This window comes from Boeremia exigua (assembly GCF_020726555.1).
Source record: "Boeremia exigua strain MPI-SDFR-AT-0100 chromosome Unknown C7974scaffold_7, whole genome shotgun sequence".
Lineage (NCBI taxonomy): Eukaryota > Fungi > Ascomycota > Dothideomycetes > Pleosporales > Didymellaceae > Boeremia > Boeremia exigua.
Window position 1 is genome coordinate 255,357 of NW_025763524.1, and position 15,768 is coordinate 271,124.

Here is a 15,768-nt window from a genome sequence, read left to right on the forward strand (position 1 = left end):
GAAGAGTGATCATGCCCGGATGATATACCCTAGCGGGCTGTCTATACATCTAACCTGAAACGCTTGGAACGCCCGACAGTCCCTCGCTCGGGATACACGGCAACGCCTACCAAGCGAATGAATGATTATGTACAAAGCAAACAGACTTCCGCGAGGTGTCTGGACAAATGCAAGAACGCCCAAAATGCCGCGCTCTTGAAAATGCATACAGTGGATACACTCCTCCAAATCTTCAAAAACCCACCACTTTTCCATATCCATATCCCGCCAATAAAAGCTCTTACTCCAATCGATCCGCCTTCGTCCTGCCCAGCAACTTCATGGCTCCCGCAAGCGCTTTCTGTTTCTTATTCAGCTGCTCACCCTCATCCCCATGACTTGTGACAGGCCTGTCATGCTCCATCTCTGCGACACTGCCATTCCTGCTGAAAGGGAAACTGGAGTTATGTCCCGTGCTATTCGCTCTGTCGCGGCGGCTATGATTTGCGAATGGTGTTACACTAGTGATATGCTTGCTCAGACTGTGGATAATGTTCGCGTGCCCGGGCTCCGTATTATCAACGCGGGAGAGTTCGTCAGCGAAGGCGCGGCCATCCTCAATACCTAGTCCATGATCATTCTGGTGATGTCGTATACCGCCAAGGATCGAACCGTGGGTACTGCGGCCATCGGCGGACGTGCCAGGCCGTAGAGACGATTCTTCGGATACCGTGGATACGAAACTGCCCTGGCGGCCAGATGTAAAGGATCGTCGAACGCCGTCGGTGGACGAGCCGCCGGGGGAATGGTCACGCCCCGAGGCTCCATCAGAGGAAGGGTCGGGGGAGGCGTTGAGCATGGCGCTTGAGTTTGCTATCTGGCGCAAGCGTAATTGCTGAGTCTTGCTGGGTCGGTGGTGCGAGAACTTGTTGCCCACAATGGCGCCAGCGTGCGATATGAGTGCGCGGATGACGTCTTTCTTAAGCTGGAGGGCTAGGTCGAGGTTCGACCAGGTTTTATTACGATACTCCAGTGTCGGCATCTTGAACACCAAATCGTGCACATCTTCAAAGTTGCGCGATCCTTTACCCTTATACGATAGACAGAGAGTCATGGAAGGGATACGCACGTATGCCAACGTCATGTAGTTACTTGCACGATTCATCATCTGTGTGAGATCGTCGTGACGCTCTTTTTTCTTGTCTCCTCGCTTGTCGGCCATGGTCATCCCAGTACCAGTGCGATAGAGCGTAAACTTCTTCGCAGTACGTTCCGACTCATTTGCTGTCATGGACGACATATTGGAACGCACTGAGCCAGGCCTGCCCGTGACATTGAGTGAAGAACTTGTAGGTGTCGCCGCTGAGCTGGGATGCAGCGTCCGACGCAGCTCACTGCCACTGCGAGATCCATGGTCGTCGCGGAACAAGGACCGGAAGCTGTTCAAGCCAGGTCTCTTTTGTGGGCTGCTCTTTACCTTGATCGCGGCCTTAGTCTTCGGGTCAGGGAGGTTGAGCGTTGGTGTCAATCGCGACTGGAGCGCTGCGGCCGCTTCATCCTGCAACATGGAGCTGCTCAGACTATTGCTGACACCCGAAAGCATGCTGCCGTTAAGCTCGTCATCTTCTCCGTCCTGAGGAAGTGTGTGCTTGATCATGAATGGCGAGAAACTCCCGGCTTCTCCGTCCTTATCTTTGATGGCCGGGAAGACATATTCAAACAGCTTTTTGCCAATCTCCCACTCCAGTTGTACTTTGAGCGGATACAGTATGACTTCGAAGTGCTCCATGACTGGGATACCAGCGATGGCCTCAAGCATGACAAACTGTACTTTCAAACACTTGGCGTTTTCTGGCAGCGGCTTGTTGTTTTCAAGGTAGGGAAGGATCATCTCGGGGTAAAGCGCGTTGGGTAACAGGTTCAGACCGCGAGCGTCCTCGATCTCCAACGTATTGAAGTTGGAGCCGTCGTTGTTGTCGGTGCGATCGTACAGCGCATTCTTCAACTGAAACTCGGCAAGGGACTCTTGGCCTTCGCGCAGGAGGTGCCATACGATCTCTGACGCTGAGATATACCATCGGAGCAAGCCAGTTGACTGCTTGGCCTGTGCGCGATCGTCTTGTTTACGTTGAGCGGTAGTGATAGCTTTCATGACGAAGAACAGCTCATCTTCGTAGACAGTCAGGTCTTTCTCGACTTCAACACGGTCCTCCCAGCCTTGTTTGTCAAGGTACTTCTCATTGACCTGGAAGACGGTCTTGATCTCCTCCAGCTGCCGAATGCGCTCCTGCAGCCCAATGACCAGGTTGGGTGCTCCCGTGAGATCGCTGAAATCGGATGCGAGCATGATTTTCTCGAGGCGTTCGTTGCGTGTCTTCTCAAGTGGTTCGCGGTATAGTAGCAAATCAAGCACGATGACATACACGGCGTAGTATTGCCGTGAGTCGCACAAAGCACGAACGTGTGGAAAGTCGACCCAGAGATGATCGATGCGGCTTTCCATGTTCTGCGCGCTCTTCGATGATGCAGCGTCTCCAGAGACGTCATCGTTGTACTTTAGACGTAGGGTGTTGTACTTGTCGTATCGCATACTGGCTGACGTCCTCTGTACTACTCTCTGGAAGCCGTAGGGATTGGTGTGAAATTCGAACATGACTTCAAACGGCACCCACGGCGGCCAGGCTGAGCCCGCTGGTGTTCCGTATGTGCTTCCTGAGTACATGTGAATGTCATCCATGCCACTAAAGATCTTAGCATTAGTGACGAAAATTTGAAGACTGTCCATAGCAGCGGTAAACCTGCGCTGCACCAGGCCAGACACTTCGTCCATCACGCGGTCCTTGTCCATAATCTGCAGAACCTTCAATTGCATGCCCTTTGCCGTCACCAGCACAGCAGCCTTAGTATTCCGCTCGCTCTGAAGCTGGATCTGTGGGGCAATGAGACGAACGATGTACGCATTCTGCGGAACGTAGTCAGTGTTGACATCTTTCTCTGCGGAGTCCTGCTTGTCCTGCGTTTCTTTGTTTTTGTCATCGTCCTCAGTCTCGTCAGCAGCAACAAACTTCTTGCCGTCTGCAAGCAGTTGTTGGATCGTCTCATCAATGCTCAGACCTTGGTCGTTTTGTTCCTTGGGAGTTGTTGGGTCCATGTCAGGGCTTTCGTACTCGAAGGACGTTGAGGGTCCACGCGACTTGTTCTGTTCGTCCACGACGTCCAAGATAAATTTGACTGCTCTTCGAGACATGTAGTACACAAATCCCCGGCGCTGGCTAACTTGATGGATATAGCGTAAGATGATGTTGCGCAGCGAATTGCCCCACTTGAGATGCACGTTGTGGATTATGAATCGGTTGTTGAAGTCGCTGATGTAATCGATATTGGGCTTTGTGTCCGCTCCCTTGTTGTCTGGGTCGTGCGTTGGGTCCTCTCCATTCGCATCATAGAATTCGTCATCGGTATCAGGCTCGCCTTCTGGTACGGCGTTGGCCTCGTTGGCGGCCAGCCGTTCGAGTAGGCTTTCATGCATAGATGTCAGAAATTCAAGCTTCCGCTGTAAGAAAATGGCGTGGCTCTTAAACATGTTCAGACGCCGCTCAGCTTCCTTTTGGTTCTCGTCCAGCTCTCGGACGACCTTGACTTCTTGTTCGCCGATCGCACTGTGATTGTGCTCGATCTGCTTTTTGATGCGTTCAATACGCTGTTCGATGAGGCCACATTGGATTCTGCGGGGGTCATTGCGTGCTGACATGACGCAGTGATGTGTGGGCTCGCTACCAAACGCGCTTGTTCTGTGAACATCGCCCGAGATATTGTCGGCATGATCTGTTTGACGGAAGTACGTAAAGTGAGGTGCGAAAGCCAATGGGAGAATCTGTGTCTCAGGATGACGGTCTGAAGGCAAGATCCAACCTAGCTCGATGAAGTCGTCCATGTCAACCCACCCCCAGTCGTTGTCGGGTATTGTGAACTTTGAGAGATCTGCGCTGAGATGATGCTGGTCAAAGCTTGGGGTCTCCTCGGTTGCGCCGTTCTCGACATCGTCTGAGTCAGTGCCCGCTATGCTTGCTGACACCGCTCGCACATCCGTCTTGATCAGGTCCAGCTGTACTTGGTTGATTCGCATACCAGTAGTCTGGTTTTGCTTACTGTCTTCCTTGCCTTGTGGTGCCTGCACGACGGTACGGAATTCTTCGCGGCGCTGATGGAAATCAAGCATGAAGCTGTCCACACGCGCTTTTAATCCGGTAGCAGACACGACGCCCGAGTTGTAATCTTCAGCGTCCTTGTGCTTGTATATGTGGCTCATATACAACGGCGAGAGCAGCAAGTTGTACTTAATCGTCGCAAGATGTCGGCCGAATTTCTTGCTTGACTTTTCCACACCAGGCCACAGGTGGCCTTGGCGCACAGGTAGTGACATGGCGCCTGAGAACATTGACCACCAATTGTAGAAATGGGTGAAAAATCTGGGTGTAAGGTGAACGCTGTTGTACGTCTTAGAAGCCTCTTGGTTCGCCACGGACCACTCTCGATCGTACGGTGCAGCGATGGCAATCGACATGTGAATGTGGTGGCTGCGGAAGCCACGGAAAGCATCATACTCCTGGTTGCTGTCAGCTGGGGTAATACTAAAAACACGTCTGTACCCACCTTTCCATTTGACGGCTTCGCATACTTCGGGTTCTTCAACGCTACGTTATAATGAGGAATGAAATCGAATGATCGGCCTCCACTGTCCAAATTCCGTTCAAACACCAACCCAACACCCCACCTCACATTGCCATTGAGCTTCATGACAGTCTTTTTGAAGACAGCAAGTTGTTTGCGACTTGAGGAACTGGACGAGGTCTCGGGACGGCTGGACTCTGCGTCTGATTCGTGTCTTGCATAATGACTCAGATCAGGAATGGCAAGGACATAGCTGCCGCTCTTGACGACCATGAAGTTGCGAGGATCCTCGTCCTCTGCAAGGGTTAGCCTGACATCGTTCTGCCAACACATGACAAATCCGGCACCGTGACCTGTGACCATGTATGGATCGCGAGAACCTAGATATTGTCAGCTTTTGCGTCAATTTTTCAACGATGGTACATACCTTTGAGAATAAGATGAACATCGCCGTCACCCTTCCAGGAGATGTTGATACGCGAGTGAAAGGTCAACCTGATCTTATCCCAGAAGCCCACACGCTCTGACGGATCGACAGCCGGCTTAGTGAAGTTCTCAATAATCTGCATCATATCTTGGATAGCTGGCTGATAGGACGTGCCCCACGTGATGCGTGTAGGGTACGCTGAGTTGATGTCGACGTTCATATCCGAATAGGTCTTGACAGGAGCGACCGTCCGGCGTACATCAACAGCGAAACCTCCTGAGGGTTCTCCTGACAAGGTCTCCTCTTTAGGCACCACCACGACTCTGCTAACTCGCGATGACTCCACGTCTCTGAACTCTTCTGCGATCACGAAGTCTGTCTTCAGTGACAAACTCGGCAGTCGAGATGACCCGATATTACCTATTGAAGGAATGTGTACAAGTGGTAGAGGATAATCTCGAAGATGAAGCTTGGCTTCCCCTGCATTGATCTGCACGTGCATTGGAATGAGCAACGAATATTGCATATCGGTCGGCATACCCTTGCCTACACGCTGCAGGAACTTGGGATACTCTGACATGGGAAAAGATGGCTTGTCGATAAGGATGTCAAGATCACTGATAGCTAAAGCCATCAGTGCCGGGCGCTGGGGAATGGTGAGAATGACCTCTGTCTGCTCAATGTCGTCAGGCAACTCATCCAAGCCCCAAAACATGGACCGAATATCGTGCATCGAATGTGTTTGAGTCGCAAGTGCGTGGTCAATTCGCTTCTTCCACGTCTGTGCGTTCAGTATCTTGAGCTTCTCAAGAGCGACCTCGACAGATGTCTGACTGGACCCACTCAGGCCACTGAAGCCGTCTTTGTTGTAGCGCATCGGTCGATCCTCGTCAAGTGAGCCTCGCTCAGACGAGTCCGCACTCTTGGTTCGGCGATGGAACCTACCATGTTTTGTATCTCTGGTTTTCGACTTGTTGCGTGCGCGATGACCGTGGAAGCCATTGTGTGCAGATCTGGCACGGTGCCGCGAGCCACCACCATTGCGGAGCTCATCCTCCTGTTGCAACTTCTTGACCTTTAGTTCAAAGGCTTGCTCGCGTGCTAGTCGTTGTTTTTGTTCCATCAGACCAATGCGGTAAATGGTGCCAAGCTTCCACTCGAAGGAGCTATCCTCAAGTTCGAAAAGCACGGCCCTACTGCGCAAGGAGATCTTGGGAACATGCTTCGGGCCCTCGGGCTCCTTGTCCAAAACGTACTCATTCGTGCCTGTGTTGAAACGGTGCTGCATCTGTTTGGCAACCTTCGTGATGTTGGTGACGTTATCAAAGATTTTGTGTACGACCAACTGATGCGGGATCGCGATACGGATAGCGTCTGTGGCAATGTCGATTGACTTGTCATCAGTAACTGTATGTCCATATCTTCGTTTCGTTTGCCTATAGTCCAACCGCAGCGATTTGACGCTCACAATTCGGCTCCACACCCGCTTGATGTTGGGGTTCTCGGCGTAAAGTCTAATGAGGCGTGATCGCAGGAACGGCGCTTGCCACCTATGTCGGCCCGCATCTATGCCGTATATTTGTAACATGAGCGGAGGATCTGAGGGCATGTCGGCCTTGATCTGAACAAATTGTGCCTTGAAGTCGATGGTGACGATCTCTGGGGCCAAGCCAGTCCGTGTAGGATCAAACAAATCTCCGTCTATCGATGGGACCGCGAGATGCATAGGAGATAGGACTGGCGACATTGGAGACATAGGCTCGTCAAACAGTACAGGGTCTTGTGGAACTACAAACGAACGCCTCAAGACTTGCATAGCCATGCCCATTGCAAAGTGACGATAGAGTGAATATCGCAGGTATAGGCGTTGGGAGAAGGAATGAACATGAAACATGGGTCCCTGCTTATCAGAGAGTGTGCTGAACGCAATTTCCATTCGAGGCAATGACAGTGAAGGATCCTGCTCCCATTGATCCTCAGTCTCGATGACGAATGCTTCCAGACCTGTGAAGTGGAGTGCTAGTCGTCTTCCATCAGTTGCGTCACCTAGAGACTTTTGAGGTGATTTTGACGAGGGTGATGCGGGAGGGCGGATCAGGTGTTCGTCTCGGTTGATTGTTCTGCTGGGAGCGCGGCGGCGCACTGGCTTCATTTCATTTTCCTCGTCTCGACTGTGCTTGTACTCAGCCGTCCACGACTCGAGATGTATTGCGAGTCCGCGGCTATGTTTGGATACACCTTCGTCAACGCCTGCAACTTCAATGTTGAAGTCTGAACCTTGAAGATGAATGTACGCTAACCATTGCGGCAATTTGCGGAGAAAATTGAATCCCTTCTTTTGGGGTACGCCGCGTCTTCTGCGATTATCCTTCTGTAGATGTGTCACAATCTGTCGCAAGCCCTCGCTGATCTCAGGTCGAACTAGATAGAACGAGAATGTCTGAGCCATTCCACGTAGTTCGACCGTGACGTGTGGCGAAGCACTAAGCTGCATTTTGAACTCGAGATAATCTGTAAGGAGCAGACTATGCTTCTCAATTGACGCAGTTTGGTAGTACAATTGCTGTGCATTCATACGGAAGGTCGAGAGCAGAGCATAATGAAGCTCGCCATCGGCAGCGTGCGACGACTCTACGTCCAGCGACAAGGATGAAGACGCAGAAATCAATAGGTCAAACTCATCGGTCCCTTGTCGTTCAGGATCCATTGGCGGCAACGTTACTCTTATGACAGGCTCATGGATGGATATCTTGATGTTTGCTTTCGGCAGTAATCTCCGGATCAGGTAGCGTTTACTGTTGCCGGGTTTCTTTGGTTTCTTGCGCGATTCGTAGCTATTGAAGATAGATAGTAGTAATGGTAGATGCTTAGGATCCAAATCGAGCGATGGGGATGTAACGACAAGATTAGCAAAGAGAATATTTGTGTTGCGCTCGGCGCTGTTCTTATCACTCGAGAATTGAATGGTCTTGGAAGGAAGGGTCGTGTTCAGTGTGGTCGTAGCCATGGGAACGTAAAGAAGGCGTTCTGGGTGGCCAGAGCCGTCGTCGATGCCAACCGAAATGGAAATGGCAGCGAGTAGAGCTTGATGTGCTATATCGTTTGGCGAGAAGTACATGAGATGTGCAGGACTCCGCGGGTCCAGTCGTAGCAAGTCCATGCCGACCTCCTTCATGGCCACGTTAAGGTAGACCTCGGGCTCGTCCTTGCGACAGGCTCTGATCTGCTTGGTGAGCCCAACGAAGCTGATGGCGAATTGGAACTCGTGGATACCGCGCAGAATCGAGCTGGCGAACTCTCTAGAGTCGGATACAGTCTGCACGATGCTCTCTTCTCGGCTCCCAGGATGGTCGAGCTCCTCCACCACATCGGTGAGCGTAACTTCGGGATGTCTAGTGTTGTGTTCCCTCTCTTTTGTTGTGGGCACCGGCCTGCATTTCTTCGCACGTTCTACGCACAACTTGACATCGTCGTAGGGGATGCTGAGACGTCCCAGCTTGAGAGCAATCGATGCGTCCCGCAGACCCTCCAGCTCCTTCTTGAGAAAGCCGTGTATATTCAAGGTGCAGTGATCGAGGACCTCGGTCGACTCGCCGCCCTCTGGTGTGAACAAGACGCTGCGCAAGGTGAGGTACCACTCGGCGGGGCGTTGCTCCTGGTTCGATTTGAGCTTGCGGTGGTTGAACAGGCGGCTGCGGTCGACGGTCTTGCGCCTCGTATCGACGGCAAGCGACATGTTGCCGACCTGCACCGACCCAACATCGCGCACGACGATGCTCGTGGAGTAGGCCAGCAGGTCCACCAAGCAGATGTAGTTGATTTTGCTGTGCAGGCGTTTGATCTTCTCCTTGACGTCGGTCAGACGCTTCCATGTCAGACTGCGCCTGTGCTCCTCGCTGACGTCTGTGTCGTCGTCTTCGGCCGGCGCGTCGGGCGCATTTGTCGCGCTCTTGGGCGGCTGCGCAGAGCCGGGGGGCCAGCTGGCCCAGCGCGGCTTCCGCTGCGGCTTCTCGCCCAGCGCCTTCAGGTCGACGGTGACCTTGAGCTCGGTCAGGACAATGCTGACCCACGTCGGCTGGGCGAAGGTGGGGCGGTGGAGGGAGAAGCCAAGACCGCGGATCTCGATGCGCAGGCCATCCTTGGGGTGGAATGCGATGCGGCGCAGGCCCGAGTAGCCCAGGCGCTGGATGGAGACGCCAGTGACGACGCGGATGAAGGCGAAGAGCACGAAGCTCAGCAGGTACAGCAGGAGCAGGAGCCCGGCCAGGAACTGGAGCGAGGGCAAGGCCATGGGTGCAGCTTAGCCCGCGGCCATTGACTGCGCTGGGGTTCTGGGGGGTGCGGGCTATCGTGTGTAGGTTGCGCGGGCGCACGCGAGGTGCTGGGGGGATGCGAGAGACGGCCTGCAGCACATAGTCGAGGGGGTCGAGGAGAGCTAGGACCGCGCGCGCATCGAGTCTGTGGGACGAGGGAGAGTCGCAGCGTGGCTCAACGGGGAGGCCGATTATTAGAGCCCGGAGATAGGTATTAGCGGCGGGTGGAGCTTCGAGCCTTCGAGCGTGCTGCAACGCGGATCGCTCGGATGCGCGCGTCGTGTGCGTGTGGCGACGCTGCAGGCTTTTCAGGCTGGCAGTGTGCGCGAGCTGCTGCTGTGTTCTCAGCAGTTCGCGGGGCTGCTTGGACGGTTCCCTCACGGAGGGCCGCATGCATTGGGCCTGTCAGCACTGCACATAAGCCTTCGGCGCGCCGCTCCACAGACCGTGCGCAGCGCCGCCCTGTTTGCGCACGTCACCGCCATGTAGATGCCATTACATATTTGGTGCTTACGTACTTCGCTCCCGGAGTCTGAAGGAGCGCAGCAAGATTGCATTCTGCTAGTCTGCCACATCTACACTTCCCTCGCTCTTCCCCGTGCATCGCCGCCCTTTGCTGCCACCGACGCCGAAGCCAAAGTGCAACACCCACAGGACTGAGGCGGAAAGCCGAACACTGCTCTGAGGATCGTCGTTGCAACGTCTCTCTTCCTTCGCTTCTTCACAACCTCGTCCTGTCCACCGTCCGTGATGCCTGCCTCTTTGATGCCAACACTTGTCTCGCCCTTGACTCCAGGCACCATGCTCTCAATCACAGCCTCCCCTTCCTGCCTAACGTCGCGCTTTGCTCTCAGGACCTCTACCCCCCGCCAAGCCCTCTCCACTATGTCTCGATATCTTCGACTCTCGCCCAGGTGCTCAGTTAAGCCGCCCTGGTCTGGCTGCGGTCTCTTTCCTCTCGTCGGGCTGCGAGGTCTTCTCGAGGGTTGAGAGCGTTCCGCCGCGCTCACGAAGCCTGGGACCCGTGCTTGTTGGCTCTTTCGGCAGAAAAGGCGACTTTTCCAACTACGCCATTTTGAGCTTTTCGGAGCCTTGTCAGAGGGTGCAAAGCGCAGCGTCCGTTTATCCCGAAAAGTGTTCCGTCCTGTCAAGGGGGTTGCTGAGGCATCTCGGTACATCCACGCCGTTGCATCCATTGAAAGAGATCGCGGAGACTCTCGGTACGCAGGGCCTAGCCATGAGGGTGTTGCAATCTCTGGCACCTCCGCGAAGCGTCGCAGGTCATCGTACCTGGGGTTCTTCCAGAGCATCAGGTTGGATGATACCATGGCGCAGAGTGCGCGAAGATGGTCGAGCCGAATCCGAGCATTGTCGGCACCGACACCATGTGCTTGGAGGCGATGATGCCTTTCGCGGTATTCCTGGACTCTTTCTGCGCTCCAAGGGGTCTCCTGCGACTCATCTGCGACTGTTGCAACCTCCACTGATCCAGACCGACCAACTTCACGCGGCGCACCATTGGAAGTAGCCCAGTCGCCTTGTTGGCTCAACCGCCAGATGTTCGAAATTTGTGCATATTGAGTTGGATGGATCTCCCAAAAAACCCGCTCATTTTGTAGCACCTAGCCTTCACCGAGACAATGCGAGTGCGCAATAATCGTATTGTACGTACGGTGCTGGTCATATTCAGCAGCCTCAGGCAGCAACAGCTGAAAACACTCTGGGGGAAATTTCATTAGGTTATGCAGTTGTATTGCTGATGATAGAGAAGGTAGTGAGAGTAAGTAACGCTGTTTGCGTAGCGACTGTGTGCCTGAATTCGTAATGGTCGGAGAGCTCGGAGAGTGTTTCGTACTGTGATAGTCAGACGCAGTTTCTATATTTGCTAACAGCAGGCAGCAGCGGCAATCGTAGAGGCTCCCAACGCATCATCTGCCATATGCAATATTGGAAGGAGCGTGCCTTGATGATCCACGGTTGCGCTTTCAGAGTGAAAGCAGCCTGAGGGCCTGGTGTCACTTTCACACCGGGCACGGACTGCTCTGTATGTTGCCTGTCGCTACCTACGTACGACCACCGCATCTAAGCTCACCTGTGTTAAACACACAACAACCTGTGCTTCCCTCCAACTGGTCAAAAATCTTTGCCACACCGCACGTTCTATCAATCGACCAACCAGCCTCTCGGTCACCTACTATCGCTACCGCAGCATCGCAACCATGGCGCCGATAGAATTCCATCGTTACCTCGACGCGCGCGGCGACACTATCATCTACAAATTTGACCCTGATGTCGCGCGTAGACCTGATCCCAGCTGGCCCAATGACTCTGCAGTCAGCGTCTACCATTACTACGCAATCAACAGGCACATAAACGTCAACTACCATTCCGATCTTCTGCCCTTAGATCTCGCAGTGGAGCGCTGGCGCAACGACAAGCAATCCTCGCAGCCTGCTGTCGGCATGGTCATGTACAAAGAGGATAGCTCCGGAGAGTGCGGTTATGGTAACCAGATGAAGACGCAGTATATTTGGAGGGGCTGGGGTCATGGTGAAGGCTACAGGCGGGGCTGGGCGAAGCTTTCTGTTCTGAAGCCTCCAGCGAATGACTTCTCTGTGAAGCCACCGCTGATGTGGAGATTTTAGGAAGGTCCGCGATTTCTCTGGTTCGAGACTACACGCTGTCCTGCAGCACAAGATCACTGGTGTGAAGCCGCTCCCTCGATCTCAAGTTATAGTTTCCGCCAGAACAAGACAGCGAAAGCAAGTCAAGTGTCACTCTGGAGAATCCCGAGCGAAAGAACGATCCCAGGTCGAGCGATCTACCACCAGTATTGAAGGCTGTGAAGCAAGTATTCAACTCGCTCGAGGGATTTTTAAGAAGCAGCATATACACCGGGACCTTTCAGAAAAGTCTTCGCCAGGGACAGTCTCAAAAACGATCCACGACAAGGACCCATCATCTCGTGGCACAGTTCACAGTAGTCGCCTGTTGCCAGCGGACAGCAAGCACGAGTGCATGGCAAGAGTGTTCGGAATGGTGTGAGAACGGCCCGGCTCTTGCTACAGTACGTTGCCGAGATTTACATAGATTACAAACTCACAAATCCAATACTGCCCCCAGTCTCACGCATTCATCTCTGTGACAGCCGCACATCATACTGACGCTACGTCATCATATTTCGACACGTCTACAGCGGATGGCACTTCGGTCGCGTCTGATCCACGTTTAACCACTCGCTAGCGTGTTTCTTTTGCGGGGCAAATTGCTACTTCCACGAAGCACCGCACCTTCACACCTGTCCATCACGTTAGTGAGTATGAGCGACAACGTTGTCGAGATCAGCAGCGACGAGTCGGAAAATGAGCGCCAACTTGAAATTGAGGACGCAGACAATAATTTTGCAAATCGTGGGGACGGGACAAACAAGAGGTAGGCATGGCAGAATGAGTTGAAAGCATGTTTGAACAGCATCCGGTACGACGGGAAGTTCGCATTCATCACTCAATCTGATCATCCGCACAACCCTGGGCTATTCATCAAAGGGCTAGGAACCGTCGGCCTTCCTCTCTCGATCCGAGATGCTAAAGCGATTGCAAGCGTCTCCAAAAAATCTCCTTTTGGCAAAGGCGATGAAACACTTGTCGACGAGAGCGTGAGGAAGACTTGGGACCTAGATCTGACAGAATTCGAGTGTTGTAACCCCAAATGGCAGTTTGCCCTCCAGCAGCTGGTGTCGCAGGCTATCCAAGGCCTTGGGGTGCAGGTCAAAGCGAACGCCCAACCGTACAAATTGTTGCTCTACGAAGAAGGAGCATTTTTTAAACCTCATTGAGACACCGAGAAGGCGCCGGGTATGTTCGGAACCCTTGTGGTGTGCTTGCCCTCCGAGCACACCGGTGGCGAGGTGCGCTTAGTACACGCTAGCAACGAGCGGACCTTAGAAACCGCCCATACCTCTGCCTTCGATCTTACTGTGCTCGCTTGGTACTCCGACGTGCAGCATGAAATCAAGCCGGTGACATCTGGTCACAGGCTTGTGCTCACCTATAATCTGGTCCAGGACCAGCCACAGCCACAGCAATCTGCAGCTACTCTTGACCAGAACATGTCGAAGTTTGAACAAACCCTCCAGGCTTGGAGTCGGCGTCATATTGATTCGGAGTATCTAGTATACCCGCTGGAGCACAAATATACCGCCGATCTCTCTTTGCAGAGTCTCAAAGGGCCAGACGCCGCCAAAGGTCTCACTCTTGCACAACTCTGCAATAAGAATGGTATATACTGGTTCCTCGCTCGAATGACGGAGCAGAGTCGTGAAAGGAACTACTATGGGGGCGTCTATGGAGAGGAAGAAGAAGAGGAGGAGGAAGAGGAAGTTAGTTTCCTCCTCCGTGATGCAAAATTACCTTCCGGACTGGAAATCCCGATATTTATTAGCCCTGTAGATCCTGCCAGTATTCTGGCAGATATGGACCATCTGCATGGCGACCGAGCTGCTGATAGCGAAGACGAGGGAGAGTATACAGGCAACGAAAACATGCCTGCAACCTTTCGTTATCACGACTCAGTGCTCGTCATGATGCGAAGGGACGATCTTTTTCGAAGGATATCAAGCGCACACGGTGATATGTGTGGGAATCTGACAATACTGTACAACCTCATACTCAAAGATAGTACTGTTCTAATAACGGCACACGCGAAGCATCTTGCTACGATCATGGGAAAGGTTCTGACAGAACTTGGGGAAAAGAGCCGTGTACAGGGTGGTATATTGTGCGACGGCCCTATATTGCTGGAATGGTCAACTACAATCGTCCACGCGAAGCAGGTCTGAAGTACGTTAGACTCTTTGACCTAGTTTCCGAACTGTGTCACACGAACAACATGAGTCAAATCATCGGCGAGGAGCTTCGCAGCGTGATTATAAATCCAGCGTGGACTGAATCGCCCGAGTTGTTTGGGATGACTAAAGCACACATTGCAAGAGAGCTCTCAATCGGCAAAGAGGATGTGTGGACCAGCTGGTACCAAGACACAAGTGTTACTAAATGACAGTACTGACAACCTTCAGGCTTGAGACGCCCATTTCACCCGCCTCAACTTATACCTCTGCAAAAGTAGAGCGTTGCGCCCTTGATGTCATTGATATTTTTCTTCCATCAGCAAGCATTCCAGCTTTCAAAGAGTGGAAGATCGCACGACTCAATCGTGTCGTCCGTACTGTGACCTTGTTTTCCATGGAAGACGCAGGAGCTCTCTTGTATCTTATTCCATACATTGCCCAGGACACGTATCTTGAGACGTAAGTAAAATTTGTCATCTGGCTTAAGAGACACACTGACATATCTATGCGAATAGAGTCATCCCGGTCATCCAAGGACAAGTCCATCGTGAAAGTCTCTTGCACTTTCTACAACTCGTTGGTGCAAACGACAGCATACCCTTTGAACTTGTTGTGAAGCCTGCGTACGAGAGACTAGCTGATGCAGCAACTGAGGTAGTGAAGCTGAGGGCCGAAGATCTCATCAGTGGGCACAACAGCGCGCATCTGAATAACGTGCTGACACTCATTGATAACTACTTGAGATTTGGCCTGCCCAGAGAAGCTACGAGACTGATCATTGCATCTTTGCCAGACGTCCCAAATCCCATGTCAACCGAATGGAGCAATTGGAGACCATGGTTTGACCTTCTTAGTAGACTTGCGGGCATGATCTCCTGGATTAACGATCCAACCCTGGCTGACTCAACAAGGCCTTTCATCATTTCGGTCATAGACGCTGTTCTGGGCCATAGCGGTCGTTCCAGGCCGCAAGAGCCCCGTGATTGGGCGCGTCGCCCACAGAGTTATGTTGATAGACCCGGAGGACCTTACTCCAGTCGCAGCGGCACACTCTGCACTTGTCAGCCATGCCAGGCCATGGCTGCGTTCATATCGAGTCCGACGCAGATTGTTGCGCGATTCACATATACCGGAGAAGTACGAAAATATCTTGAAAACTTCGCCAAACCGTACGAAGAATACGTATGCACCACAGACAGAAGCGCTGGCACTTCCTACACTTTGGCGAAACAAAAGATTCATCACTTCTATCACAAGTCACTTGCTCAATGGCAGAATGACGCCGCCGAGATGAATAGCAGACTGATACAAATTGATAGTATCTTTCCTCTGGCCCATGCGGGCATCGCCGCAGCGAATTTGGCATCACCAAACGGTGGAGGGGTCCAGGTCCAAAGGGCATTGCAGCCACTCTCCTTTACCTCGTTTCCAACACAGGACTTGCGTGCACCCGCGCCAATGGCCGGCACGAAGAGGACGATTGATGGCCTGTGCTTGACTGGTGGCTAGATCTCTCGGAACCTAGACACTGC

At 52.8% G+C, this 15,768-nt stretch overlaps 3 protein-coding genes across 3 annotated transcripts; 1 reads left to right on the plus strand and 2 right to left on the minus strand.

The window, feature by feature from the left end:
* Positions 1-3: 3 nt before the first annotated feature.
* On the minus strand, positions 4-9,748 carry C7974DRAFT_196042 (mitochondrial protein from FMP27-domain-containing protein). The gene is made up of 3 exons (XM_046136692.1): positions 5,078-9,748; positions 4,633-5,030; positions 4-4,585 (listed from the first exon to the last, which is right to left on the minus strand). The coding sequence occupies exons 1-3, from the start codon at positions 9,366-9,368 to the stop codon at positions 281-283; spliced, it is 8,994 nt and encodes a 2,997-aa protein (XP_045995972.1). The 5' UTR covers positions 9,369-9,748; the 3' UTR covers positions 4-280.
* A 185-nt stretch (positions 9,749-9,933) lies between these two features.
* Positions 9,934-11,163, minus strand: C7974DRAFT_196058 (uncharacterized protein). The gene has a single exon (XM_046136693.1). It carries the CDS (start codon positions 10,716-10,718, stop codon positions 9,966-9,968), a length of 753 nt encoding a protein of 250 aa, XP_045995973.1. The 5' UTR covers positions 10,719-11,163; the 3' UTR covers positions 9,934-9,965.
* Positions 11,164-11,609: 446 nt separating this feature from the next.
* Positions 11,610-15,745, plus strand: C7974DRAFT_376744 (uncharacterized protein; the record flags this gene model as incomplete). Its single annotated transcript, XM_046140296.1, has 8 exons — positions 11,610-12,005; positions 12,128-12,457; positions 12,731-12,822; positions 12,862-13,156; positions 13,238-14,024; positions 14,120-14,417; positions 14,465-14,695; positions 14,752-15,745. The coding sequence occupies 8 exons, from the start codon at positions 11,610-11,612 to the stop codon at positions 15,743-15,745; spliced, it is 3,423 nt and encodes a 1,140-aa protein (XP_045995974.1).
* Between the last annotated feature and the right edge of the window lie 23 nt (positions 15,746-15,768).

Coding starts and splice junctions, on each gene's coding strand:
- C7974DRAFT_196042 (XM_046136692.1), bottom strand. CDS start 9,368: ATGGCCTTGCCCTCGCTCCAGTTCCTGGCCGGGCTCCTGCTCCTGCTG. Junction 5,031..5,077: donor TGTTCATCTTATTCTCAAAG/GTATGTACCATC, acceptor GACAATATCTAG/GTTCTCGCGATCCATACATG. Junction 4,586..4,632: donor CGAAGCCGTCAAATGGAAAG/GTGGGTACAGAC, acceptor GACAGCAACCAG/GAGTATGATGCTTTCCGTGG.
- C7974DRAFT_196058 (XM_046136693.1), bottom strand. CDS start 10,718: ATGGTATCATCCAACCTGATGCTCTGGAAGAACCCCAGGTACGATGAC.